Source organism: Bactrocera dorsalis, chromosome 1, assembly GCF_023373825.1.
Source record: "Bactrocera dorsalis isolate Fly_Bdor chromosome 1, ASM2337382v1, whole genome shotgun sequence".
Lineage (NCBI taxonomy): Eukaryota > Metazoa > Arthropoda > Insecta > Diptera > Tephritidae > Bactrocera > Bactrocera dorsalis.
Window position 1 is genome coordinate 81,429,650 of NC_064303.1, and position 27,348 is coordinate 81,456,997.

Below are 27,348 nucleotides of genomic sequence, written 5' to 3' on the forward strand. Positions count from 1 at the left end.
TAATTGTCAGATATTACAGCTTATAAATAATGTGAGTTATAGACGCTGTAACCATTGGTCGGTTAAATTTGAAGCTTATTCTCACCTGGGAAATATTTATGATCTGGAGACTCTTGGCTTTTTATCAATTTCGCTAAAAAACATAGTTAAACATGATATCAGATAAAATAGATACATTAGTTATAAGTGTATAAGGTTAGGGATCGAGTCACACAGTTTAAGTTACGGTCTAAATATTCATATTTATTCTTAAATTGAGATGCTATGGAACAAATAACAAATGATATCTTTCTATATAATATATTAGGTTAGATTAATATAAACAATACAAACTACATGATCGTATTATTTTCGTAAACTAATTACTGGAAATTAAATTCTATAAATTCACTTTCCACTGCATAAAAAATAATTAAAATATTTTTCAGATTCAGATTTCTTCAGCCGCCTCTTAACACCTCGATTACCAATACTCGGTTTACTGATTTCTTCTTTCTTTTATTCCACTAGTAAAATACTTATGGAGTACTGTTATAACCTATAAAATTTCTTACGCATATTGCCTTGGCGCTTTCACTTCCGCCTTTTCTGGAAATTTCCGGCAAAACGTTGATGGGTTTCCTTTAATATTCATTACAACTGCAACAGCATAATGATTGCCCGCCTCCTAAAGATGATGTTACGTTAAAGTTAGCCAACAAATTTATTTAAGAGAAGAACAAAAAGAATAAAGTACTCGTAGGCAGTTACTAAATATAGTCAGTGCTGTGCTACGGATGTCAGTTAAGATTTCACGAATAATATTAGGCTTACGCACATTTTTTTTTGTAGTTTGTTTTGTTTCTTTTGTTTGGCACGTGTCATATTGATTTGTAGGTGTTAGCGAATTTGTTCCTCTTTAATCAAGGAGATTGATATATAGAAGTGCGACAGTGTAAGAAACTTTAGTGCTGTTTAAGAGCTAATTTTATTGTTTGTTAGAAAAATTGAGTAATTCCATACTGAAATAATGAGTGCTAATTTTCTGTCGTTTTTAGTTCGTTGACCTTTGTTTTTCCTTAAAAATCATTGGATATGACTTTTTCGTTGATGTCAAGATAATTTCAATAGCATGCACTGGCATTCATAAACCATAGACAAATCTGTTATCAATTCATATGAAAATAAAACATTTTCTACATGGAGAGTATGCAAGCTATTGAAAAGAGCCGATTAGAAAGATATCAAAACACCAACTCGTTGCCAAACTCCATATGTCAAATATTGCATGAATTCGGTATAATATTTTATAAAATTTTTCAACAGAAACCAGATAAATCGATATTACCCAGTTAAACAATTAAAATATCAAGTTCGTGAACGCGAAATAGTCTAATAATTTTTGCTATTAATAAGCAGAAACTCGTGATCTTCCGACAAGGGGGTTATTGAGATGCTCTTATAAAAAGAACCTGTGCTATTTTGCCGAATCATAAGAAAGGTCATAAGCAAGTGCTTTCACATACTCCCGCATCCGAAAACTTCGCCTAAAAATGTATAATGTATAAGGAGAATACTAGAAATTTGTAGGATGCTCCATTTCGCGGATAACAATCAGGTCACCGTACAAAAATTTACGCAAGCGAGAAATGGAGACATGTTTATATAATAACTAGCTATCTTTTGGAGAAAATGCACTAGCGATAACTAGAAGTTTAGAATTGCAAAAATGAGCACTAGTGAGTACCTAACCGTAAATCGTTGTATTTATATCAATTTTGACGTCCGGTAGGCTTTGAAAATGCCAAAAATCGATTTGATATTCTGAATGTCAAATAGTTCTAGTTAGTAAAATATTTTATAAAATTAATGGAATTGTATGTATAAAATACATATTATATATAAAGGGTGATTTTTTAAGAGCTTGATAACTTTTTTTTAAAAAAAAACGCATAAAATTTGCAAAATCTCATCGGTTCTTTATTTGAAACGTTAGATTGGTTCATGACATTTACTTTTTGAAGATAATTTCATTTAAATGTTGACCGCGGCTGCGTCTTAGGTGGTCCATTCGGAAAGTCCAATTTTGGGCAACTTTTTCGAGCATTTCGGCCGGAATAGCCCGAATTTCTTCGGAAATGTTGTCTTCCAAAGCTGGAATAGTTGCTGGCTTATTTCTGTAGACTTTAGACTTGACGTAGCCCCACAAAAAATAGTCTAAAGGCGTTAAATCGCATGATCTTGGTGGCCACTTACGGGTCCATTTCTTGAGATGAATTGTTGTCCGAAGTTTTCCCTCAAAATGGCCATAGAATCGCGAGCTGTGTGGCATGTAGCGCCATCTTGTTGAAACCACATGTCAACCAAGTTCAGTTCTTCCATTTTTGGCAACAAAAAGTTTGTTAGTATCGAACGATAGCGATCGCCATTCACCGTAACGTTGCGTCCAACAGCATCTTTGAAAAAATACGGTCCAATGATTCCACCAGCGTACAAACCACACCAAACAGTGCATTTTTCGGGATGCATGGGCAGTTCTTGAACGGCTTCTGGTTGCTCTTCACCCCAATTGCGGCAATTTTGCTTATTTACGTAGCCATTCAACCAGAAATGAGCCTCATCGCTGAACAAAACACGCGCGCGAAACACATTTCGAACCGAACACTGATTTTGGTAATAAAATTCAATGATTTGCAAGCGTTGCTCGTTAGTAAGTCTATTCATGATGAAATGTCAAAGCATACTGAGCATCTTTCTCTTTGACACCATGTCTGAAATCCCACGTGATCTGTCAAATACTAATGCATGAAAATCCTAACCTCAAAAAAATCACCCGTTACTTATCTTAGCGGGAAAATAATTTTTCAAATCTCACAAAAAATGTCTAATATGCATGAAGGATGCTGGTAGTTAGGAAACGAAAAATATTTATCTCAGTCCAAATTCATAATGAATCACTCCTGTGTCATTTAATCTACTTACTTTTATTTAATTTCTATAGGGAATACAATATACAATTTTCTCTTAAAATAAAGATATCAACTCTTTTTCCATCACAATAATTGAATGTATGTTATTTTATTGATGCTTAATTGATGTGATTATTATATAAAATGTACTTTTATCTTATTGTTAATATGCATCTATAAATTGAATATCCAAAAGTGCATACATACCGCAAATATATTCAAAGCTAATTCTATGAATGTCAATTAGTCTTTGAGTGCATTCAATTGAATTAGCTCTAAATTAATATTTTCTTGATTAGCGTCAAATTATGAATAACTAGTTTGTTGCAGAAAATTAAAGCAATTATCTCTTCTTATCTCTCATTCCTTGAAGGCATTATACAATTGTTAACTGTGTAAAAAAGAATTCGGTCGAATTTCTCAATAAGCACTAATATTGGTTAGATGTCTATATGTGCTTATGCTTATGTGTATGTAAATTATGAAAGAAAAGCATGATTACAGAAAATATTTGAAATGCAAAATAAATATTTACTCTGTATAAAAGCATACTTAAACCATTAATTGGACGTAGTATTATTTCTAATTTTAACGTTGAATGGAATTTAAGTCAGATAAAATACAATACTAATTGAATTAAAAGAGTGAAACTTTAAGCTTACACTTACAGTGCCTGCATATGCAATTTTATTATTAATTTTTATAAATAATTAATTATTTTGGCTTAGATTTTTACCCAAAAAAATATTTTACTTCTTTCCTAAAAATTTATTTAATCCGATTTACTACTGTCATAAACTAATGCTATGCTTCTGAGTACAATGCAACAAATATTGACTTAAGGGGGGAGCCTGCTTTGGAGACTTAAAAAATCGACTTTTTTGAGGATTTTTTTGGGAGGGAAAGACATAATTGATTAAAGAGAAATTTCTAGGGTTTATAGTTATATATTTAAGTATCGTCCAAATTTTTTTATTTTTTTACGAAATCTTTGATATTCTGCTTTTGGGAAGCAATGGTACGATGCATCTCGCATGTGCATTTGTTGGACGGCGGGCAGGATATAGGTCGCAATTTCTATCGGAAACAAAAAATTCAAAGAGATTCATATTTTTCTATAACTTATCTTCTAGTTAAATCAAAAATTTTCAAAAAAAAAAATTAATTAAAATTCTACATTTTTTTTTAAATTGAAAAATGTGGTTTTTGACCAAAAAAAAGTACTTTATGTAGCGCGTCAAAGTTTTCGCTTTCTGCCCAATCGCTCATATATCTGCTAGACGCTCGAATTCCAATCTAAAACTTTGGGAACATATTCTTAGATAAATTTTAAAGAGATTTAATAAAAAAAAATCGAGCTTTTGAAGCTTCTAAAGCAGGCTCGCCCTTAATTTCGATTGCTTGTGATTAGGTGTTACTCGTGCTTCGATCTCCTCTCTCAACAAACCAATAAGCAAGTTTTCATTACTCGGAATACTACTGGCACGTATATTAGTGTTATCTTAATTTTTCCCAAAGAAATTTTATCATGTTTTTCCTCAGAGTATATATCTATAAGCGTTTTCAAACTTGAATATGAACACGATTCAACGATCCTTCGTATACGACCATTGAATTGGTAAATAAAAGTACCTAATTCCTGATATAAGTTCTTTAACATAAATCAAAAAATTGAACATTTACTTTATGCACAACTGCTAATTGCTCAATTAACCAATGCAATACATTTATTTAATTTTTTTATGCACCGTATACAACTTTTACTATTCATAAAGTAACAGCGTTACAATTGTTTTTCGATTATCACCGTATACAACTTTTACTATTCATAAAGTAACAGCGTTACAATTGTTTTAAGTTTGTATTGTTATCATACGAGATCAAATAGGCAGTTAGTCCCCACATTATATGTAATGGAGATGCTCCGCAATGGTGAAGCAGTGAGCAACAACTCCTAGGCATGTGTAATGCGAGCTGCTAATGGGCGGTTACAACCTTAAAAGGTTTAAATATCTAACCAACCTCTCAAGGGAATAACTCAGGCTACTTGTCGTCTTCTACACCGGCCATTAAAAGATCAAGAAGAACTTATTTAACATGGGCCTAAGTTCTTGTGCGAATTGTCGGTTCTGCGACTAGAAGTCTGAAACACCACAGCAGTCTGTAGACGCAGGATAAAGGCCCTTGGATCCATGTTTTTAAACAAAGATCAAGTCGCCTCAATACCACCTAGCAGTGTTTTGGAATTTATCGGTGGCTAGTTGAGCGCAATAGACCCTAGGTCGTGGTGCCATCATAATTCACTTCTCTAATTTAATCTAATTTATTGTTATAATACAAAAAACTTGCGTCAATAAATATTACAAAGTATGAAAATTAGAAAACTAATAAAAATAATACCGAGAAATTTTCGGCTTTCTAAATTTCTCTATTAAATCTATGGTATAAACTTGTTCTCCAAATTGGCCACGCTTTATTATTTGGTCCAATATGGTGCTACGAGTATATTCAACGGAAATATGTTCTCAAATATTAAAGTATCCGTCCCATCTATTTTGCTTCATTGTACCTCACGAAAATTTGGTAATCCCAAATCAAATTGTTCACTTAATAATAGCTTAAAAACTATTTCCTAATTGCCATTGTCATATTAAAAACAAAAAAAATGATTACAAACTTTTTTGATTTACTTTATTTAAAATCAACAATAAACTTGTATATTGATTACCAAATTGTTTTATCTCCGATTCAATCGGTTTTTACATTTACACCGAAGTTATGTAAATATTCAGCATTTATTTGCATATTGTTGTTTACCCATCGCTTGTGTACTATACAGTAATATTCAATAAATATGGCAGATAGGAGGTAAAATATATTGTCGCAATTACGCGTTTACCTTAAATCAATGCTCGACAAATTTAGTGTTTATTTATTAAATGATGCGTGGCTACATTTACATATTTCCCACATGTACGTGCAAATAATAGCATTTTGATCTGTATCAGTTGCAATTGCTTATTTACTTTAGATGCAGTTGTACTAATTTGCTGTAATGTACAAGGAAAATATAATTTATTCTATTTGGTTTATTATAAAACAATATATTTTATGTATGTGCATAAGCAATAGTTATGGCTTGCAAGTTCGTTATATAATTGTATTGTTTTATGTATAGTTGCAGGTAAACTCATGGCTTTATTTAAAGCAGTTAGAGGTAGAGACATTCTTAGTGGATTAGCATACAAACCAACTGTCAAAGTCATATGTTCGATATTTATTTTAGTCTAGCTTGGGAAATTACCTTGCAAAAATTTTTATAGGAACAGTGTGAAAAAAAACTAGAAAATCGCATACATAAAGAATACGCCATATTTAAAATGTTCACTGAGGACAATACAGGTTCTCTTGCACCTAGAAAAAGTAAAAGCCTGTTACGGTTTGTATCCTGAAGCTATAATTGTTCCATACATTCTTAATTGTGAACAATTAGCCAATTTTATCGCAAACGCCAATGGTAACTACAAGAAACATGCTTTATTTACTTTGCCCCTTTTTGATTCTATACTCCACTTCGATTCTTCCAACACAACCTATCCATTGCCCACTAAGGTGAATTAATTTGAAAAGATTTGTCTACTTTTGGTAAAGGTCCGTAATGAAAAAACAATTAAGGAAGGTCTAAGTTCGGAACATTTTATACTTTTGCATCATCCAAGAATCAAAGTCCGGGAAAAACTTTAAGGTGCAAAACGTCAACAAACACTGCCAGGCGTGTAAGGTTTTTTAGAAAAACAAAAATCATTGAAAGAGTCTTTCTAAAGGGTGATTTTTTAAGAGCTTGATAACGCATAAAATTTGCAAAATCTCATCGGTTCTTTATTTGAAACGTTAGATTGGTTCATGACATTTACTTTTTGAAGATAATTTCATTTAAATGTTGACCGCGGGTGCGTCTTAGGTGGTCCATTCGGAAAGTCCAATTTTGGGCAACTTTTTCGAGCATTTCGGCCGGAATAGCCCGAATTTCTTCGGAAATGTTGTCTTCCAAAGCTGGAATAGTTGCTGGCTTATTTCTGTAGACTTTAGACTTGACGTAGCCCCACAAAAAATAGTCTAAAGGCGTTAAATCGCATGATCTTGGTGGCCAACTTACGGGTCCATTTCTTGAGATGAATTGTTGTCCGAAGTTTTCCCTCAAAATGGCCATAGAATCGCGAGCTGTGTGGCATGTAGCGCCATCTTGTTGAAACCACATGTCAACCAAGTTCAGTTCTTCCATTTTTGGCAACAAAAAGTTTGTTAGCATCGAACGATAGCGATCGCCATTCACCGTAACGTTGCGTCCAACAGCATCTTTGAAAAAATACGGTCCAATGATTCCACCAGCGTACAAACCACACCAAACAGTGCATTTTTCGGGATGCATGGGCAGTTCTTGAACGGCTTCTGGTTGCTCTTCACCCCAAATGCGGCAATTTTGCTTATTTACGTAGCCATTCAACCAGAAATGAGCCTCATCGCTGAACAAAACACGCGCGCGAAACACATTTCGAACCGAACACTGATTTTGGTAATAAAATTCAATTATTTGCAAGCGTTGCTCGTTAGTAAGTCTATTCATGATGAAATGTCAAAGCATACTGAGCATCTTTCTCTTTGACACCATGTCTGAAATCCCACGTGATCTGTCAAATACTAATGCATGAAAATCCTAACCTCAAAAAAAATCACCCGTTAGATGGGAATTGGGGTAGTACTTATCCGATTTTATCTATTTTTCCCTATACCACATACTATTAACATGTCACATGCTAAAAATCAATAATATGGAGCAAAGTTAGCCGAATGTTCGAAAATTCTTAAATTAGTTATATGGGGGTGAGGTCAAGATTTCGCTCAAATGTATCTATTTTAGGCACAAAGATACAGGGTGTTAAGTAAAATACGCTCTGATATTTTCATGAAAATAGCTCACATGTTGGCCGATATATTCAACACAAAGTCACTACGCAGTTCGAAAATCTTTACATTAGTATAGTATTTTTGCAATCTGCAATCTTGCAAGAGCAAGAGAATACCCCTATTAAGTATTTTTTGCACACACAAACTACTGATAGTGAAGGAATATCTCTGTATATCAATTATATATCTCACACATTGACCGATATTTTTTATTAAAAAAACTTTAGGGTCCAAAATATTCGGTACCTAGCGGCTTGAACAAATTTGTTGAATTTGAAAAATTTTTGGTCATAAGTAGAAAAAACTGTAATTGCTTCTTGATTTATGTTCTGGAAAACTAAAGAATCAAGGGGAATTTTAAATTAAAATAAAGCCCTTTTATACCATCTCGAAGGTAAAATTTAATGTCTGGCGTATTTATTTCTTGATTTATTGGGCTTTTAGTGTCTAAGTTGTCTCCCGATGTCACCATTTTCACACCGTCGGTAGGAGTTTCCATTCTATTTGCTCTCAGAAAGTGGTTTGCGAGATATTAACTAATTTGGGGGCGGGGCCACGCCCATTTTTTTAAATTTTTTGCCCAGAAGTGTCTCTCCTCAGTGCCAATCTAAAGTTGTATATCTTAATTCAGTGCTTAGTTATGGCATTTTCGGTGTGGGCGTGGCAGTGGTCCGATTACGCCCAGCTACGAATTCGTAATTTTTTTTTGCACTAAGACCGCGTACCAAGTTTCATCAATATATCTCAATTTTTAGCAACAGATTGCAAGAGTATAATGAGAAACAAAATTTGGCATTTAGTACGGTTTTTATAATATATAGTTACTATTCAGCAGTCATCTGACCAAAATCAATTATAAATATGCCAACCAGTAAAACCAAAGTCTGTATTCGGCAATAATATTAAAGACAGCTCATCAAAAGCTAGGAATCATTGAAAAGGACGATAGAACCTCGTGATCTAAAAACATGAATTCATTAAAAAAGGTAGATATTTAGAGAACTGCTAAAGCAACGGTAAAAAGTTATAGGCCAGACTAAAATCGGAGAAAAGTTGAATAATAAGTTTTTAAGTTCGTTGCGGTACTGATTAAAGCAATTTTAAAAACATGAGTACTGTCTGATCTCTAAGCTGGTTTCGAAATCTTTTGTCCATATAATTTACTTTAGTGGATTAAATTCTCAGAACATCTGGTAACGTATTGCCTTAATAAAATCTGTTTAATTTTGTTATTCTTATAAACTTTATCGACCACTTAGATTCAAACATATGGCTTATGATATTATCTGAGAAATGTTGGAGTGTAAGACTTTTACTGATCACTTTGTGTTAATTTTTTAAGTTAAAAGAGAGACTTTTTTGTTAACCGAAATCTTTTGTTCCATTAATTATACACTTATTACAGTTGTCTTATACTGAATCCACAAATGACTGCGACTACGTGATAATTAAATCTTTACTTTACTTATTGTTGCGAAATTCTCCCTGAAATTATCTCACCAATTTCTGCATACTCACTTTACTCACACTTTTCCATCTTTTCTTCTCTTTGCTGCCATCTTCTCGGCGCTCCTTTCATTTGCAGATTACACACAAAGTTTGCGGCTGGTCGAAGTGCGAATACCAAATTACGTGGTTAAGGGTTCATCAGCACAACTGGAATGCCTCTATGATTTGGACGGCGAGTCGCTGTACTCGGTGAAGTGGTACAAGGACGGCAACGAATTCTATCGATACGTGCCACGAGACATGCCACCAGCACAAACGTTTTTGCTGCCGGGTGTAGCAGTTGAGGTGAGTGAAAAATAGCTGCAGTCGTAACGGCACTTACAGGCGCGCACGTGCGTGCACCCATGTGTGTATGTGTTGTATGTGTGCTCAGCTAAGTGCAGCACACAACTTTTCGCCGAAATTTAAACTCACTCACACAAAATCATAAATTCACGCGTTACCAAGCCTTCAGCTCTGCGTGGGTGTGTAGGTGTATTATAGTGCGGTGCATTGTGGCAGGCGACATGTCTAACAGCGATTGCACGATCATCGATTGTATGCAAAACTTTTGTGTATAAATTTCAGGCATGTTTGCATTGCACCTGCATTCCTCAAGACAGCCGAGCATGTCAGCTGCCTTGGTTGTGTGCCGTGTGAATGTTTGTGGGCGCGTGCGTAGCACAAAAAGCGAAAGTGCACGCAAATAAGTTTTGCTTTCTGCTTGTATTACTTCGCTTTTTTGTTGGTAAAGGATCCGTGAGCGCGTCTGAGGTGAAAATAATGCAGCACAGCGTACGCCATGTATACTCGCTTTCAAGTCAATGGGGTGTAGGAGAAACTTTGTGCTTTTTGTGCGCGCACAGCCAACTGAAAGCGATAAATTTCGGTAAAAGCGAAGCGCAAACGTGAGTGCCAAAGAGATAAAAAAGTGTAAAGAGCGTAATTTGGCAGCCAATTGGTGGTCGCTTTTGGTAGCAGCCTTGTTGCACTAATACGAAAAGTGTGGGCGGGAAGCTGCTTCATGCGGCAGTGACTTTAGATAAACTGCAGCGCAACTCCTGTAGAAAGAGCAGGTGAGTAGGTAAGCAAACATGCACTTGCCATAAAAAGTTACACACACAATTACATGAACTCACCTGCAGCAACTCCGCATGGAAGGTAAATGCGGTTGTTAGTCTGCTTCTATACACAGCACATTTGGCTAAAACTACACTGGCGCTCCAAGTAGTTCTGTAATATTTGCGTACATGCTTCCAAGAAATAGACATAGAAAAATGTTTACCAAGTTCCGTTATAAAAATGTACATTGCATACCTGCTACATGCCTGCAAATGTATGCACAACTACACATACACGTTTATAAGGCTAGTAGTTTACAGCTGCAACTGTTGTGGTTAAAGTTCAGCGCATTTCGGTCGGAGTTTCTTAGTCGACTTCACTTTCAAGTAAAATAGTAATAAATTTTCTGATTGCGGTGCATGGACTTCAAAGCGAGTCCATAGCATGTCGAGTTGTTGCATGAAATATACATTAAAGCTGCGGTGTAGCCGGAGTAGATACAAAATAACTAAATCACGCTCTAATAGATCAGTATACAAAAGACTATGTAAACATAATAAAACTTTTCTCAGTAGCCACGCACAACCTGACAAGTTCCAATACACCTACAGTCATGGACATAGAAATGATCTAAAGTCGTGACTTTATTCCTTTAAAATAAATTTCGAATATACGAGAACAGGACATAAATAAGAAAGTACAATAAAAACAAATTGTACGAAGAATACAGGAGCTTTTGCAAACTCTATTAAATATAAGGCTGGACTTATCGAGTACGTCAGTCTTGCAAACAGATCTGTTGAAATACCTTACTAAGCAGTTTCGCCAAGAATTCACGCTGCGGGACTTTGAGTTTACAAGATAGAGCTTTAGAAATTTTGGAGACCTAAACTTTAAAACTCTTAGTAGGCAAGGCCGCACACACTTTTTCAAAAAGTTCTAACTACACTATTCAAAGAAATACCTACACAATGTTTCAATCATTACTAATTATACTTGTACTATTATACAAAATTTGTATGAAATATGAAAAACTTAGAATATTCAGAAATGTATTACCATTATTCAGTAAAAAATAAAAGCAAATTCATTTGTATAATTAATATTGGTTAAACAGATCGATTTAAGTACAATAATCTGCATAGTGTACACTTCGGTTTCACTTACCGTCATTTATAAAATATTGCGGTGAACAATTCATTTATAGTTCTGTAAATTAACTATCCTCTAGTATAAAAAAATGGCAATATCCATAATACTCGTAGTGTGGATGAGAGAATTATTCATGACAGGCTGAATATAAGAAAAGGTGAAGCTTTTTTTGGCATCACTAAATCTAGTCAGAACAGATATAGAGCTAAATAATATAGACATATATATATATATAATTGAACAACAAGAGAAAACGGGTGTATTTTCGGATGTGCGTATATCCGTTCGTTCTTGTACGCCATAACTTGAGTAGAAAAATCTTGAAATCATTTGGTAGATGTACTTTTTATTCGTAGAATTGTTCCTAATACTGAAAATATAGTAGTTAAAATTTTATATACTTGTATATTGAAATTAAGTGGAGAATTTATTCTAATAATAACGTGAACTGGTGCTAAGAGAAAATAAAATCGATTCAGCAGTTCTCTTAGGTCTATTAAACCTAACAGAAAAATTTAAAACTTCGGGTTAGCGATATACAGCATATATCAGATAATATGTAAGATATATAAGCCGAATATAGTGTACTACCTATAAGTTATTGCCGAAGATAGGCGAAATCGATCCAAGAATACCCATCACACGCATGGTATACTACATGTGATTTTCGTTGTTTTAAGAAAGTTTATGCTTAATACATCGGTCCATGAGACAGATATTTAAAATAAATATACGTATGCCAATCTCAGTTTGAAAATTAGCAAAATGTCACCCATTTCTGTATTTTTCATATTTTCCATATTCCATTCAATCGTATCAGCATATTTTACTCTGCTGGGTAAAACTTGAGAATTTTTCGAAACATAAAAGTAGTTCTTGATACGCATGATACTCTGAAATACCACAATTTTCTCCATAAATGCTTAAAGTCAGACAATGCTTTCTTATAGCCACTAATAATCTATTATTTAAACAATCTTGAAATCAGTCTCTTTGTCGCAGGTAGAAGAAGACATACAGTGTCACATTTATAATGTATGCGACCTACAATGCATTAAACATTATTTTATTTAGAAGATTTTCTAATAAAAAATAAATTCCATCTTAAACCATTCAATTATTCAATAATGAAAGATTTCATGTCACTTGTTATTTCATAAGCTTTAGACAAGAAAAAGAGATAGAGAAAGCTACAAATTAATTTGGTAGTATTATTTTATTGAAAAGTCTATAGATTTTGTTTCACTTTTGCTTTTTATGAAGTAAAACGACTGCAGTTTAGCACATTTAAATGAAAAAAGTTAAGCACTCCTGGAAAGATTATATATTTTTTGCCCTTGGCCATATTCTACAACAAACTGCTTGTAACATCCTGACTTATTATTTAAGAAAATTACATTTTTGTCCAAATAATATCGAAGTTAATCTTTTACTTGAAATTTCATTTGAAATTCACTACACTTTCTATAACAAAGCTTTTAGAAGCATCGGTCTATTCGTAAGGAACTGAAATTATGTTTACGTCCACTTCTTTTCCACGCATTAACTCAAAACTCTTAAGGCTGTAACAATACCAACAACTCGATTTTCTTCCCCTAAGATGGCAATTCATCCTTTATTCTCAGTGCCCGCGTATCAATTAAGGCTGCAACCTGTTCTATCTTTCTGAGCTAAAAAAAGCCAAGTAATCAATTAGCCATAGTTTTTTTTTGAAATTTTATATTTATAAAATATATTTGTATCTAAATTATAATATTTGTTACCAGAATTGATAGTGTTCAATGCGAGAACTTCACTCTGGGACATACGAGCACCAAAGTTTTAGAAAGCGAATATTTTAAGAAATCATATAGTTTCATCACTACGCTTTGTACGCATTTTCATGCCCACAACTGTGTAGACAAACATGTTTATATAAAAAGCACGTTTTGACTGTCAATTTAGTAGCAAAGTTTAGTCAGCAGGCTAAATTTTACATGCGGGCAATTTGGAACTAAATTTACATTAGCTTCCAAACTAAAGTTACTCATACGCCCCGTGTTGTCTGGTAGCGCAAACAAGAAATTTTTATAAGTATATATTTTGACAACTTTATATTAACTGCTTTTTGTGTATTGTACTTTTTTATTTTTGCTGCCTAAATATGTTTATATAATTTTCAATGGAATTTACTTGCATTTTTCAGCTTCACAACTCCAGCGATGCCATAGTTACGCTGCACAATGTCAACCTACAGTCGGCGGGTCGCTTCCGCTGCGAGGTTTCCGGTGAAGCGCCTTCTTTTCAGACAGTCACTGAACATGGCGATATGGTTGTGGTTTGTAAGTACAAATGATTTGAAAACTACTTTTTTCATCTATATATATTTATGTAAATATTTGCTATAATTTATATAAATCATTTATTGGGAAATGGGATGGTTAAGATTCTGAAGATTTAGGATATTTAAAATAATTTAAAGTAAGTTAACCTTTATATTTACGGCAAATCAGAATATTGTTTTGTTAAATAATATCAAGCATAAAAGTTGTCGTAGCCATTCGATATTATCACATTTCTCATAATTCATAAATATGTTTTTATCATGGCTCAATTTGTCCTGATATTTTTTAGTTGCACAACCTTTTTGCATATGTTTTTTAAACCACTCGCCAATTTATCCGTTAATCTAGCGTAATTAACAGTTATTTGCTCAAATTGTGCAGCTTTTCACACCAATTTATAGTTTAGCGCGCAAAACGCAAATGATTCGTGTAGCTTTGAAAATATGCTTGAATTTTTTCTTCCACTATTCCTCCAGCGCTTTTTTGTCCGTCTGTGGTTTTACCAATTGCTTGGCTGTAACTCAATTCGTCTGGTGGTGAGCCAATTTATTTTTGCTCTGCTCATTCACCAATTTTCCGTATTATTTTTTAGTTTTTCAATTCCACCTGTAGTTTTTCTACCGCGACAAACGGAGGGAAAGCGGATATAAGTGTTTGTGCAAATTCATATTGCGTTGAATCGAGTGTAAAAAGAAAATGATAATTCAAAGGTGTTATTATTATTAAAGCATTCATGTACATATAACATATATATTCATATACTATGTATACTGTTAGAGTTTCTTGAAATTACCTTAGATTGGTCTCAAATTAATAGTTACAAAGAGACAAAAGCTCTGTTAATTTTATTTACATGGGGAAAAGTGCAGTAAATTGAAGGAATTTGAAGGTTTAGAAACTTCATGAACAAGTATCAAAATTTTTATGAGCCGTTAATAACAACGCCAAATGTTTATTCCAAAAAAACGTTGACAATAGTCAAGCCCAAACCTTTTCAGCTCATAATATATACAATACACATTTATTTTTAATTTACAAATCACATTTAATATTGTAACTGTTATGATATATTTAATTTTTTTTCTTTAAGCTTTACCTGATCAGGGTCCACCGAAAATTACTGGTGGCCGTCCACGCTACCAAGTCGGCGACTGGGTGCGCGTAAACTGTACAGTTGGCCGCTCAAAGCCAGCCGTTGATCTATCATGGTTCGTTAATGGTGAACCAGTTGAACCGCGTACTTTGAGAAAATATCCTTCAGTTATATCTGGACGTGAAGGCTTGGAAACTTCCATCTTAGGCTTGCAGTTTCGGGTTGAACAGCATCATTTTCGAAACAGCGATATGAAACTAAAGGTTAGTACATTCTTTAAATAAGCGCTAGAGACTAGCTAGTTATAGTACATGACCCAAACTACTAAATACCCTTCACAACTAAAGTAATCGGCGTACTATTCGATACACCATCCCCCATCTTGAGACCTGCATTCATTACCGGATAACATTCGACTGAATAGACTACGTCCAGCATGCAGTGATGAAGCAATAGCAATAGCTCAAAGTGTACTCGAAAATTGTGGAGAGTTTCTGTAAAAAGGTAGGGAACCTCGAAATGGATCACCCTTTACAAGATCAGTGCGAAGGGCTAAGTTGATTTAGCCTTATCCGCCTATCCGTCTGTATATACGTGGATTATAGTCTCAGAATTTTGAGCTATTGATCTGAAATTTTACACACATTCTGTACTGATCACGAATTGTAAGAATCGTGGATATCGGACCATTATAGCGTAGTACAACGGCCATACAAATGAAACAATTAGAATCAAGTTCCTGTGTGGAAACTTTTTAGTTATTTTTTCTTCGGTGTATCTAGGATTAATTTGCTTTCTTGTAGTATTTTAAGAAATACTAATTTATTTGTCGTGGTTTTTCTTTATCGTTTTACCACCCTCAATTTATCTTATAAATCGACCCAATTTTCCTACAATAAAAACATATAAGTAAATAAATATCAGGATTAACTGTATATGTGAAATAATTTTGTTATTTTTTTTGCGCTTTCCATTTTAGTGCGTTGCATCGCTGTCCACCTTGTATTGGCGCAGCAACGAAGAATCCGTCGAGGGCGATCGCCCGCAAAAAGCGCCCGTCTTAGAGTCGCGCGAAACCGTTTACGCCAGCAATTCGCGCGCCGATCCAGTGCAAGGTATGTCACTCCGGGAAATATTTGTTACCAAAATCTTATCGTTTTTCATTCAACCAAATGCAGCCAGCAAAACGGACTCACATCTAGTGGCGCATGCGCCCAGTTTGTTGCTGTTGCTGCTGGTGGCGACGGCCGTTTCCAGCGGCTGCCTCGAACAGTTGCACATGTGGCAGCAGTTGTTCACCAAACAGCCAACACTGCGCCCGCACGACAATTGTATGCAACAGCAGCAGCAACAACAACAACAAAAACGAAACGACATCGAGCACTGCGCGCAACAGCAAAATGAACAAGTAACAACGCAGCAAGAGCGACATGAACAACAACAACGAAAGACGGAGAAGCAATTAATGCAATGGCAACTGCAGCAGCAACAGCTTGTAAACCGAATTGTTGCCGGCGAAATCAATCAGTTGATGAGCACAGAATACCAAGCTATAATACCACTGTTCCAATGCCAGCGGCAGCAGCAGCAACAACAACACAGCCAACACTGGCAACAACAACCAGCGGAGAATCAAGTGTGCCGACAGCATTGGCATGTTAATGAGAACAATGAAGGCGTGGTACGGAAATGCAAAAGCGCGCACGAATTGAAATTTGTTAATTTATGTGCGGAAATGCTGCCGGCATTGACAGCAATGACAACAACATCCGCCGCGGCGGCATATGCCACTTTCGCCGCTGCTCATTGCGACGCGGATGCAGTGGATGCCGCCGATGTTGTCACAGCTGTCGCCGCGGCATTGCCAATTAAACGATTGCTGGCTGTGAGGTAACTGCGCTGCGCAGCGGTGAAAGAAATGTAAGCGAAAAGAAAGGCTACTCTACCATAACTGGACTGTCGCGTCGCAATGCTGCAGGGTAACGAGCCATGCAACTGAGCTATTGGCCAAATACAAGAACAAGCGAAAGAAGGACAAAAATGAAAAGTGTAAATTTAATTTCAACAAATTCGAAGGACGGCAGTCGAATGGAACTGCTGCCGCTGACGCTTTCGATTTCAAATTACAGTTACGGCGAAAAAATTGAAAACTTCATTTGAAACCAATTTGCGTAAATAAAATGCAGTAAATGAAAATCCAACAGATTAATTATTTAAAGCAAATTTTTTTCAAAAAAGTGAAATTACCAAAATTAAAATTATGTACATATAATATGGAGAATGCAAATCAAAACTGCACGCTTGTGAGTTGATAGTTTAGGTGTACGGGCGTGTGTGAGTGAATGTGATATAAATGTTTGTGTGTGTTTGCAAGCGTGTAAGATCAATTCGAGAGCAGTTAGAAACAGCGAAAATGCTTATAAGTATGTATATGTGAATATAAATGAAAAACAACTACTGAATTTTTATTAAATTTATTTAAAATGAATGGAAAACATTTAAAATAGTTGTAATTCAATTACCATAAAGTTAGAATTAGACTCAATGTCTAGTCTAAATGAACAATGAACATTTACATACATAACATACAAATTACTGTTAAATGTAATTAGCTAGCAAAAAATAAAAATTGAACAAAAATATAATTGTTATATTTGTTAAGAGGTGGTGAAGTGCAACGAGATGTGGACGGAGCCATTTAAGGGAATATGTAAGTGCTCCTTCGAAAATTAAAAATTTATTTGAGGTCTTCTGAATTAAATACATAAAAAATGCATTACGTATTCCATATATGTATATATATATAACTGTCACGTTGATTTAACGGGTAGCGAAACGTACTTACAAAGTTACACAAGGAAAGTATCTGCGACCCTTGAGAGTAGTGTTGACTTTGAATTTGCTTTTGACTATGATATTATTGACTTATTTAGAGTAAACGTGAAAATTAGCGAGCAGCACAGTAATACGAGATGTGTTCAAAAAGTATCGCGAATTTGTGGTTTTTCAAAAATTATTTATTTATTCATGAATATCTATTTTGTCCCCTTCAAAGTAATCCCCATGAGATATTATGCACTTGTGCCGACGGTTCGGCACGATGTCGTCTTTATCTCGTGAAGAGAAGCGTAACGTCGTCCTTTCATGGGCCTCTTCAGTTTAGGGAAAAAGAAAAATTCACAGGGGGCCAGATCTGGGGAATACGGTGGCTGCGGCATCATTAGTGTGTTGTTTTTGGCCAAAAAGTCGCGCACAAGCAACGATGTGTGAGCAAAAATCGATCCAAAACACGTGCAAGCAAAGCAGCTGTCAACAATTAAATGAACATTCACAATGGCCGAGCTTGTCGGTATAAGTGACGCCACAAAAAATTCGAAATTCGAATATACGTAACCCGCGAAAATTCAAAATTCGCAATACTTTTTGAACACACCTCGTACATCGTAATAACCATCTGAAAACATATTTTATTTGTGTGTTTCCTAGTACCAGCCAGTCCAAAAACTGATTCTGATTTTATTACACAACATACCATAGTAGTTATCGACGAGTGTTTATTGAAGATTATAGTATTCAAATTTTCGAAATTTGCTTGAAATTCATTGTCGCTTTATTGCCGTATGTTGTTGTATTTCCTTCCAATCACCAATAACGTACGGCCTGAAGATATCAAAAACTATTCGAGAAAAATTTGGTATTACTGTTTAAATCATTTAGAGCCTCGGAGAAGGTAGTTTTTGGCAACAAATAGTTCCTATACTTTCTGAGATACTCTGTTTTTATTCGGACGAACTTTTTCTTCTTCACTAAACTGTCTTGAAATATTTATGCTGAGCTTTGAGTTTTAAATTTTCTAAGTTACCTTAATAGATATCTGTAACTTTTGCTATTAATTGTGAACTATGACATGGAAGAAAAACACTAAAAACACAGCAGCTTTAATTTCCTTCCATAAATTTTTCTCCATACATAACTCTAACATTTTTGATCAATTCTGTTTGTAATTGCGGAAAAATTTCGTTTGTTATTCGTTAAGAACCAACAGAATACTATCTTATGTGTAGTTGTGTCAATTATCTCAAATATTTAAAGCCAGCTCTCAGCTGTCTTTCAAGGGCCGTACATATAGAAGTGAATAATAGCAAATAAAAGAAGAAAATATCAAATTAATTGTCTTTTAGTTACCTCTTAATTCAAAATAATTTTATCTACAATATCTGCTTTGAATTATATATATTTGTATATTTTTCTACCAAACTTAGCAGGATAGTACGGAAACTTCGAAAACTCTGTATGGCACTCAGTAAATTTACTACTCAAGAACGAAGACATTTCAGTTGCACTTCGCCAAATTCTTGGAAATTTAAAAAACGACATTTTTGTAAATATATACACATCTATAACTACATATATATTATATTATATATGACAGTATATAATTTTACATAAAAAAGCATATACTTAGTATATGTGTACCATATATGTATGTATAGCTAATAAGAAAAAATTGATTACATTTTAGTACTAGTGTTAAAAATCAAAATCAAACTCCATTACTGTTGACTAATGAAAGAAAGTCTTAAACTTCAACACAAACATATCGAACATTTTATGAATTGCCAAAGTTTTTACTAATATAAATATGCTGATAGTGAGTATAATTACGATAATGATGTTGAGTAGTGTAACAAACATTTTTTGCCACGTAACAATGTAGTGAATAATATAAATATTTTTGGATAAAGAGTTTGTTTTTCACATTTTCTTATGTATTTGTGAAGTAATGATTAAAGATTGAACTTCGTAGGTGCGATGTGTATTCTATGCAATTATTTGAGTCGAGTGAGAAACTACTTTCATAATTTAATAAGGAAGATTTCTTTACAACAATAAAACATTCCAGGACATTTGCCAAATCAACAGTGATAAGTAATATTACACACAAGCCAACACACACATACATGCACATGTATACGCAGCATTTAAGAAATACACTAGTATATAACAGGCAGAAAATATAAAAATTATATCAACAAACGGTAATAATTTGTAACTTCTTCATGCAGTCAATCAAATCAGCTGTGGTGCTCACTTATGCCAGGCGCCTAAGACACTTCAGTTTGTAAATTTATTGCAAGAACAACAACAACAGTAATAATGTGTGGTCTTTTGGTTAAAGCAAAAATAAAATGTTGTAACTAACGCATTTTAACTGTAAATATATGTTTTGTAACTTAACTTAAATTTAATACTTAACAAATTTTAAATCACATACAGACTAATATACATACAAACATGATATATATGTACATGTACTTATGTCATACATAAACATTTAGTTAGTAAAAGGTTGACTGTTGTAAATACATACGTAGTTGAGGCGTGGCAACATAAAGATGTGTAACCAACTCCGCAGGGGAGTTTTAATTAAGAAAACAAAAAAAAAAGTAATCAAAATGAAATCAAAATCCAAATGTGCGCCAATCTAACCAAAAATTACTTCTAAGTACTCGTACAGTCCAAATTTTCTATTTATAAGCCAATACATGTCAGATGAATAAGGAAAAAATCAAAATTTCAGATATCTTTGAAAAGTTTAACTAATATGTCCGAGCTCAATTAAGCGCTAAACTAAATATTAAAAACAAACAAAAACAACAACAACAAGCATATACATGAAATGTGTTTTGAATATAACTAAGTCCCTAAGTATTCGTAACTGTAAAATAAATAATGTGTATTTACTTGCAAACTTAACAAATTGAATTAAAAATGCCATAACTATATAAAGTAATAATAACGAATTCAAAAACTAACAAAATCAAATAAAAACTAATTAAAATGTATTATATGTAGTTAAGTGCGATAATTGATATATTGTAAATATTTGTCATTATGACTACTGTAATTCAATGTATGAGCAGGAATGATGTGAAAACAAAAGAATTATTAAGTCAAATATAAATTATAATAATAAATATTTGTTTGACGATGACCGGCACGCCTTTTATTTATTTGAAATAAACTGATGGAAAATGGTAAGTCCGATTGGAGGTTTTTAAGGCAAAAACATTTTATAAACAGGCGAAAACTTGACGAATAAGTGCCTAAATTTTCAGTGCTCCGATATGTGAAAAAACTCCAGATCAAAGGTCTCTTCTTCTTCTTTACTGGCAACTGTATACGCGGTTATAGTTACAACAATGCGCCAGTCGCTCCACAATTCTTCCTCAGAACCTTTCTCTCGAAATCTCGATTTAATCTCAATCAATCTTTAATTTTTTTGGAGATTTTCAAGAAAATTTCCTTCTTAATTTCAGCCCTATAAAAATATTATTAAAACAATATTTCGACAAAAATTCCCCCGAACATTTTCTCCATCGAAGAATATCCAAAAAGTATACTGCCGTAAAGAAGGATATTATTTGTTTTCACACACCGGTTTTTTGCCACAGATAACTTAACGACTTCGCAGAGCAATAAACAGAACAGAAAGCAAAAATGTGTTTATCAAGCCGATACAGTGGTCAGTGATTTAAAGTGTACATGAAACAATGACCTCAAGGTAGATAAGTATCACAGACAACTGATACTTGTCAGCAGTACTACTTCTTCGTGTCGTGTTTATTGACTATAAATAACTTAGAAACTCTTTACTATTATTTTTCCCTCATATCCATTTTTGCACTTGTACAGTACCATATATGTACATATGTATGTCCTACGTCAATAAAGCTTAAATTTTGAAATTTCGTAGTGTGAAGCTGAATCGATCCGTGCACTTTCCTTAGTCACTCCGTGGAACTCTATATTCCGATTTAATAACGGTTTGTTAAATTATACATAACGGTTAATGAAATAACAGCTTCGAAACGCAAAAAACAAGCTCAGCCATCTGCTTCATTTTACATCGCCGTTATGCGAAACATCTCAATTAATTTTACAAAAAGCTAATATTTGTCTTGGCAAATGTATGTAAATATACATAAGTCATAATTCCATATTTTGCACTACAGTCATAAAAACCCTGACTAGTGTTAGCCAAGCTGATCATAAAGTCTATACCACAGGCATTAAGCAAGATATCTGAATTAAGTGGGACCTACACTACAAATCTTTTCTGTATTAAAAATAGTTCGTTTAATTTTTTAATACCGAATGTTGAATAGACACTGCATATTTCTTTTAAGTGTAGAAATCCACCTCTGACTACTTCACACACTTTTCAACTCAACCATCCATGTTAAAGACTAATGTTCAGCTTATTAATAGCTGATCACTTCCATACTTGCTTCATCAGATAATACAGATTTTATCAATCTAAAGGACAAATCTTATTGAAAGTTTTGTTCTATGAAATAATATAGTATATAGTGGAGATTTTACTTGCTAGATAGAAACGAGTAGTGTTACATAACAACTTCCGAAATATACCAAAATGCATAGCTCATGACTGAACGTCACTACAGCTTTATTCAAATAAATATGTGTTAATATGTAAAGGTAATAGAACGTCGAATACTTTATTAATGTCATAGATTTTGTGACAAATCTATAAGCTTACGTTATCACTCTAATTGGCTTGACATTCCTCTGGCCATACCTAATTCTACGGGAAGCTTAATTCATCTGTATGGATATAAATTATTCATATGTATCCATGTACATATATACGTGAGTAAAAAATAATTTCACAGATATAAAGGCATAAACCGACTGCGATACAGGTAAATAGTGTGTGGTGGAACATAATCCTATTTTATTAATCGTCCACCGTAGCTATGTAATTCCCCAAAGTAGCAATCTACTATCACTTTGGTGAATACCTGAGAAACATGACCGTCGAAATCCTAACAAATTTCTCTATGCGACAGCACAATGACAGAAATTTATTAGTCTTAATACTTTAAATGGGATCAAGTAGAAAAACGGCTAGCAAAACTGCACACAAATTAGATATACTCGTATATGTATTTACGTTTGTGTGCGCACAGTTACATAATGACATACACCACTAATGGACGGTTGGTTTGGTTTGGCTTAAAACAAAAACACATGCCACACACACACATTCTCACTCAAAAAGAGCCACGCGGTGCAATCAAGAAGCAGCGCTGAAACACAAGTTCAAGGTGGCAATGTGGCAATGTGGTCACAATCAGGAGCGTAGTGTGTGTGTGCATTTAAGTAGCAGTAGTTAGGTGCTAAGCTGGTCAGCTGAGTATCTTAAGAAGTAGCGCTTGGCAGTTCAACTGCCATACTACAGCTGCACATTCGCAAATACGTACTTGTGCATATAAAAGGCGGTCGTTACTTTCGACTCGTGTGATGGCTTAGCAAGACTTCAAATATCGCATAAATCACACTTGTCACTTCTGGCCGAACTTAGTAGTTATATGCGGGCAGATAAAGAAATATGTATGTATGTATATAATTGTGTAAATATAGTTCCGAAGTCTTATGCCGCTGGCAGAGCTCAGCAACTAGCTGTCTTTTATGTACCACAAGCCTTAATTGGATTATTCATTTGTTTTTGTATTTCCGCAATACATTATCACACGGAGGCTTTCCGTAAGTTTTATGTGAGGTTAATTAAGCAATTGTGTTACTAAATAAGGTATTTGTATAATTAATTAAACATTAAGTATCACATGTGATACATGTACAACAATTTGTGTATAATTTCAAACATTTACATTTACAAGTCTTAGCGGATATAGCTTAGACAACAAGCTACATAAGACTTCAGTGGAAGTCAAGATGTTCACCATTCACGCTCCTTATTCAATCTACATTTAATGTTTATTTTTCCAGTCCACTGTAGTGCAGTCTTAGTTTCTACACTCCACATTTTAGCATTATTCAAATTTTTAATTCAAGATAGAATTTTCTAGAAATTTCTCAATTCAACATTCGAAAAACTTTCCTCTAAATTTTTCTGATATTTTCGGTAGCTAGAGTAATACAGCGTTTAGGCTGCCTATGCCATGTTGTCTGAATGGACGAAAACACTTCAGCTCTGAAAGTATTCGACCCAGTACCCGCCGGGAGAAGCAGAGGAAGAAGAAGACCTCCAGTCCGTTGGAAGAACCAAGTGGAGAAGGACCTGGCTACGCTTGGAATATCCAATTGGCGCCACATAGCGAAAAGAAGAAACCACTGGCGCGCTGTTGTTAACTCGGCTATAATCGCGTAAGCGGTGTCTACGCCAATAAAGAAGAAGGAGAGTAATCAGAGTTAGTACTTAAGCCTTGAGCTTTTTCCCAAATATCAAAGCCATCTTCAATTGCTCTTAAATGCACATATAAGAAAATTTACAGTAAATTTCTCCGGAAATCCTTTTGCAAGGATTTTCAATGAGAGGAATAGATAATGATAAGGTCAGAAGTAATATCCGCTGCATATTTTTTCACAAAGAGAATAAAATCATCTTTTATGTAAAGCAATTAAGATTTCGTTCAATAATTTTAATTGCCTCACATAATTGACCCTGTTGAACATTGCAAATATATCAGCGACTTTAACCTGTTAAGTATTATGTCGTAATTTCAAATCTATGTATATCCTTTTATCCGTTCCACCTCTTTTTTATTTCAGGAGTAATTTCCTTCAATCAGATGCATACATGAAACTTTATTTTTCCCAATTAAACACTTTTTATTATACATTTAAACAAATTATTATATAATGAAAGATAACAATTATTCTTATAAGCATCTTTTTTCTTATTCGACTCGCTCAAAAGTTATTCATGACCAAAGTCCAACCTTATATAATAAAGGGCCATTTCTGTAAAAAAAAATTACATTGTATTACTAAATAATGCAGCAATATCATATTTTTTATGACTTTTGCTGCTTTTTATTAATAAATAATACATTTTGATTATAAAAAATCGGTAAAACAATATAATCAAAAGAATTAAAAAAAAATTGTGGAGTCGTGGGACACCAGGTAGGAACGAAGTTCCTTCGACGAATGTAGAATCGATCGAATTTGCAAAAAAAATTGTGATTAATTTTATGTAGGTTATCTTGATTTTTCTCTCAAATTTTGCTGATTAGTTTTTATTTAAATACAGATAAGTATTAAGAAAATTTAGTATTTTAAGAAATAATGAATTACGTAAAATAAAAAAAAAATTGTAATTCATATTATTAATTAAAATAACAAAATAAGAGTCAAGTTTGGTAAAACCAAAAGTGCATGCCTATAACTTGCCCAAGTAACTAAAAAAATTTCACATTTCCGAGTTCTCTACAATCGATCTGGCAGTTTTGGGTATAGGTGGTGTTTATACGCATTTCTTTGATTTAGCCGAGGCTTACTTTCGCTGCAGTTTCTTGCCCCATTGATGGGTTTTTTTGCAAAGGTGTGTGTTATTAAACATATAATGTCTCCATATAGTCTAGGTCTTCGAAACTTCTACTTTGACCCCAGCTTATTCCTCCTGTTCCGCGTGCATCCTTACCTATTGCTATACATAATACGATGTTAAGGGAATATTTTAGCCAAGAGTCAGAAATTTCAAGTAAAAAATGTAAATTAATATTTTTAATATAAATTTTTTGTTATTTTAACATTACAAGAATACATAACAAAATCTGAAAATAGGTACCGGGGTTTAAATATTCCGTTTCCTGGGGGCTTGAACAGTTTTGATTGGATTTAAGCAATTCTTGGTCATAAGGTGGCATACACTAAAGTTGTATCCAGTTATATTCATAGCTACATGATTTGTGTACTGGAAACTGAACGAATCAAGTGGAATTTAAAATTGTGCTATATGGGAAGTAGGCATGGTTGTTGTCCGATTTCGTCTATTTTCACAATGTTACATAAGAATGTAAGAAGAATGCCATGTACTAAATTTTGTCGAAATCGGTCAGTCGTGTCCCGAGATAAGGGATTACAACAAAAAGTTGGCGGTGCCACACTCATCGTCTAATTTTCAAACCGGTTCCCATAAGGCTTTCTCATACTATCCTGGTGATCTCTGACGTATTTAGTTATTAATTTGTCGTGCTTTTAGTAGAAATAAGCGGGATTATCCGCCGATTTCATTCACTTTTGGTAGGTAGAAGTTCTTATAAGATTTATACTCAGCAAATTTGGTTTTTGTAGCTTAAGTGGTTTAAGAGCTACATATTTACATTATTAGACGGCGGGGCCACGCCCACTTTTTCAAAAGGTTGTGCCCACAGGTGCCTTAGCTACTGCCATTCCTTGGGCTTACAGCTTCATATCTTAATTGTGCGCTTAGTTATGGAACTTTATATATTTTCGGTTAGTGGCGATTTGTGTTCGGGAAGACAGCCAGTCAACCGAAATTCAACTTTTCTCTTGTATACTTTCATATGTATATATAACCCTATATCTATCTCGCTTAGTTTTAGGTGATACGTATAACCGTTAGGTGAACAAAACTATAATACTCTGTAGTAGCTGGTTGCAAGAGTATAAAAAATACCAGCTGATAACGTAGGGTCTCAAAACAATCTGAAACTACCACATTTATAACTGTTCGGTGTTTTTTTTTAATAATAAAACCTTATATTTTGGGATATGGTTAGTCTATAAAGAAGACTCTCTACCATCGTATAGGTGATTTTATTCAATTAATGAGCTCTTTTTCTTACAAAGTACGTTAACCCACATCAGCGTAGACCGTCTTATTAAATCAATTAATTTTAAGGGGACCACTCTATTATCGAATTTTTCCAGATTATGAAGTGTATTGAACGCCTCTTGGAAGTCGATAAAGATGAGATAAAGAGGGAAGCGTCATCATTTCATTAATTTTTTCTAAACCGGAAACAAAACGATTTCTGGAGTCTTTGTGACAGGGGCCTAAGATCCTGGGTATCACACAAAGATACTTATAAATAGCTTTTTGAGCTCGCAGAGCTTACGGTCTTTTTCTTACGGTTTTACTATCATTTTTTGTTCACTTAGGTCTCGCAGCAATATCCCTATCTCCTCCAAGCCTGCCGTAAGGAACTTCGTTCCAACATGTATTTTTTTCAATTAATTATACTTAAAGGCTTTTACAATGTAGTGATCCTTACTCGTTGACGGGTTTTTTCAGAAGAAAGCATAAACTCAAAGTTGCAGTGTTTTATGCCTAGCCTTTTCAAAAACGAATGTAAGTGCAAAGCGACGATACGACTAAAGGCAACATCAGGATAGCATACGGTTGCATTTTAAAAGTAATAGATCATGGTGTTGCCACATACTTTTTAAGGAAAACGATTTGAAAGAATATGGCAACACAATGACACATTAAAAGCTCTAAAGCTTATTCACAAACGCAACG

At 34.1% G+C, this 27,348-nt stretch overlaps 1 protein-coding gene across 2 annotated transcripts in view; it reads left to right on the forward strand.

Annotated features, from left to right (window-relative positions):
• The window catches only part of LOC105233295 (uncharacterized), a 115,405-nt gene extending 94,589 nt beyond the window's left edge, over window positions 1–20,816 (forward strand). Inside the window, exons 3-7 of one of the 2 annotated variants that reach the window (XM_011215334.4) lie at window positions 9,499–9,707; window positions 13,801–13,936; window positions 15,030–15,295; window positions 16,012–16,147; window positions 16,211–20,816. In XM_011215334.4, coding sequence (XP_011213636.2) covers window positions 9,499–9,707; window positions 13,801–13,936; window positions 15,030–15,295; window positions 16,012–16,147; window positions 16,211–16,926 — 1,463 coding nt within the window. In that variant the 3' untranslated portion in view covers window positions 16,927–20,816. Of the gene's footprint in view, window positions 1–9,498; window positions 9,708–13,800; window positions 13,937–15,029; window positions 15,296–16,011 lie in introns of both variants that reach the window. The other variant, XM_011215333.4, reaches the window with a different exon arrangement.
• Window positions 20,817–27,348: the final 6,532 nt, after the last annotated feature.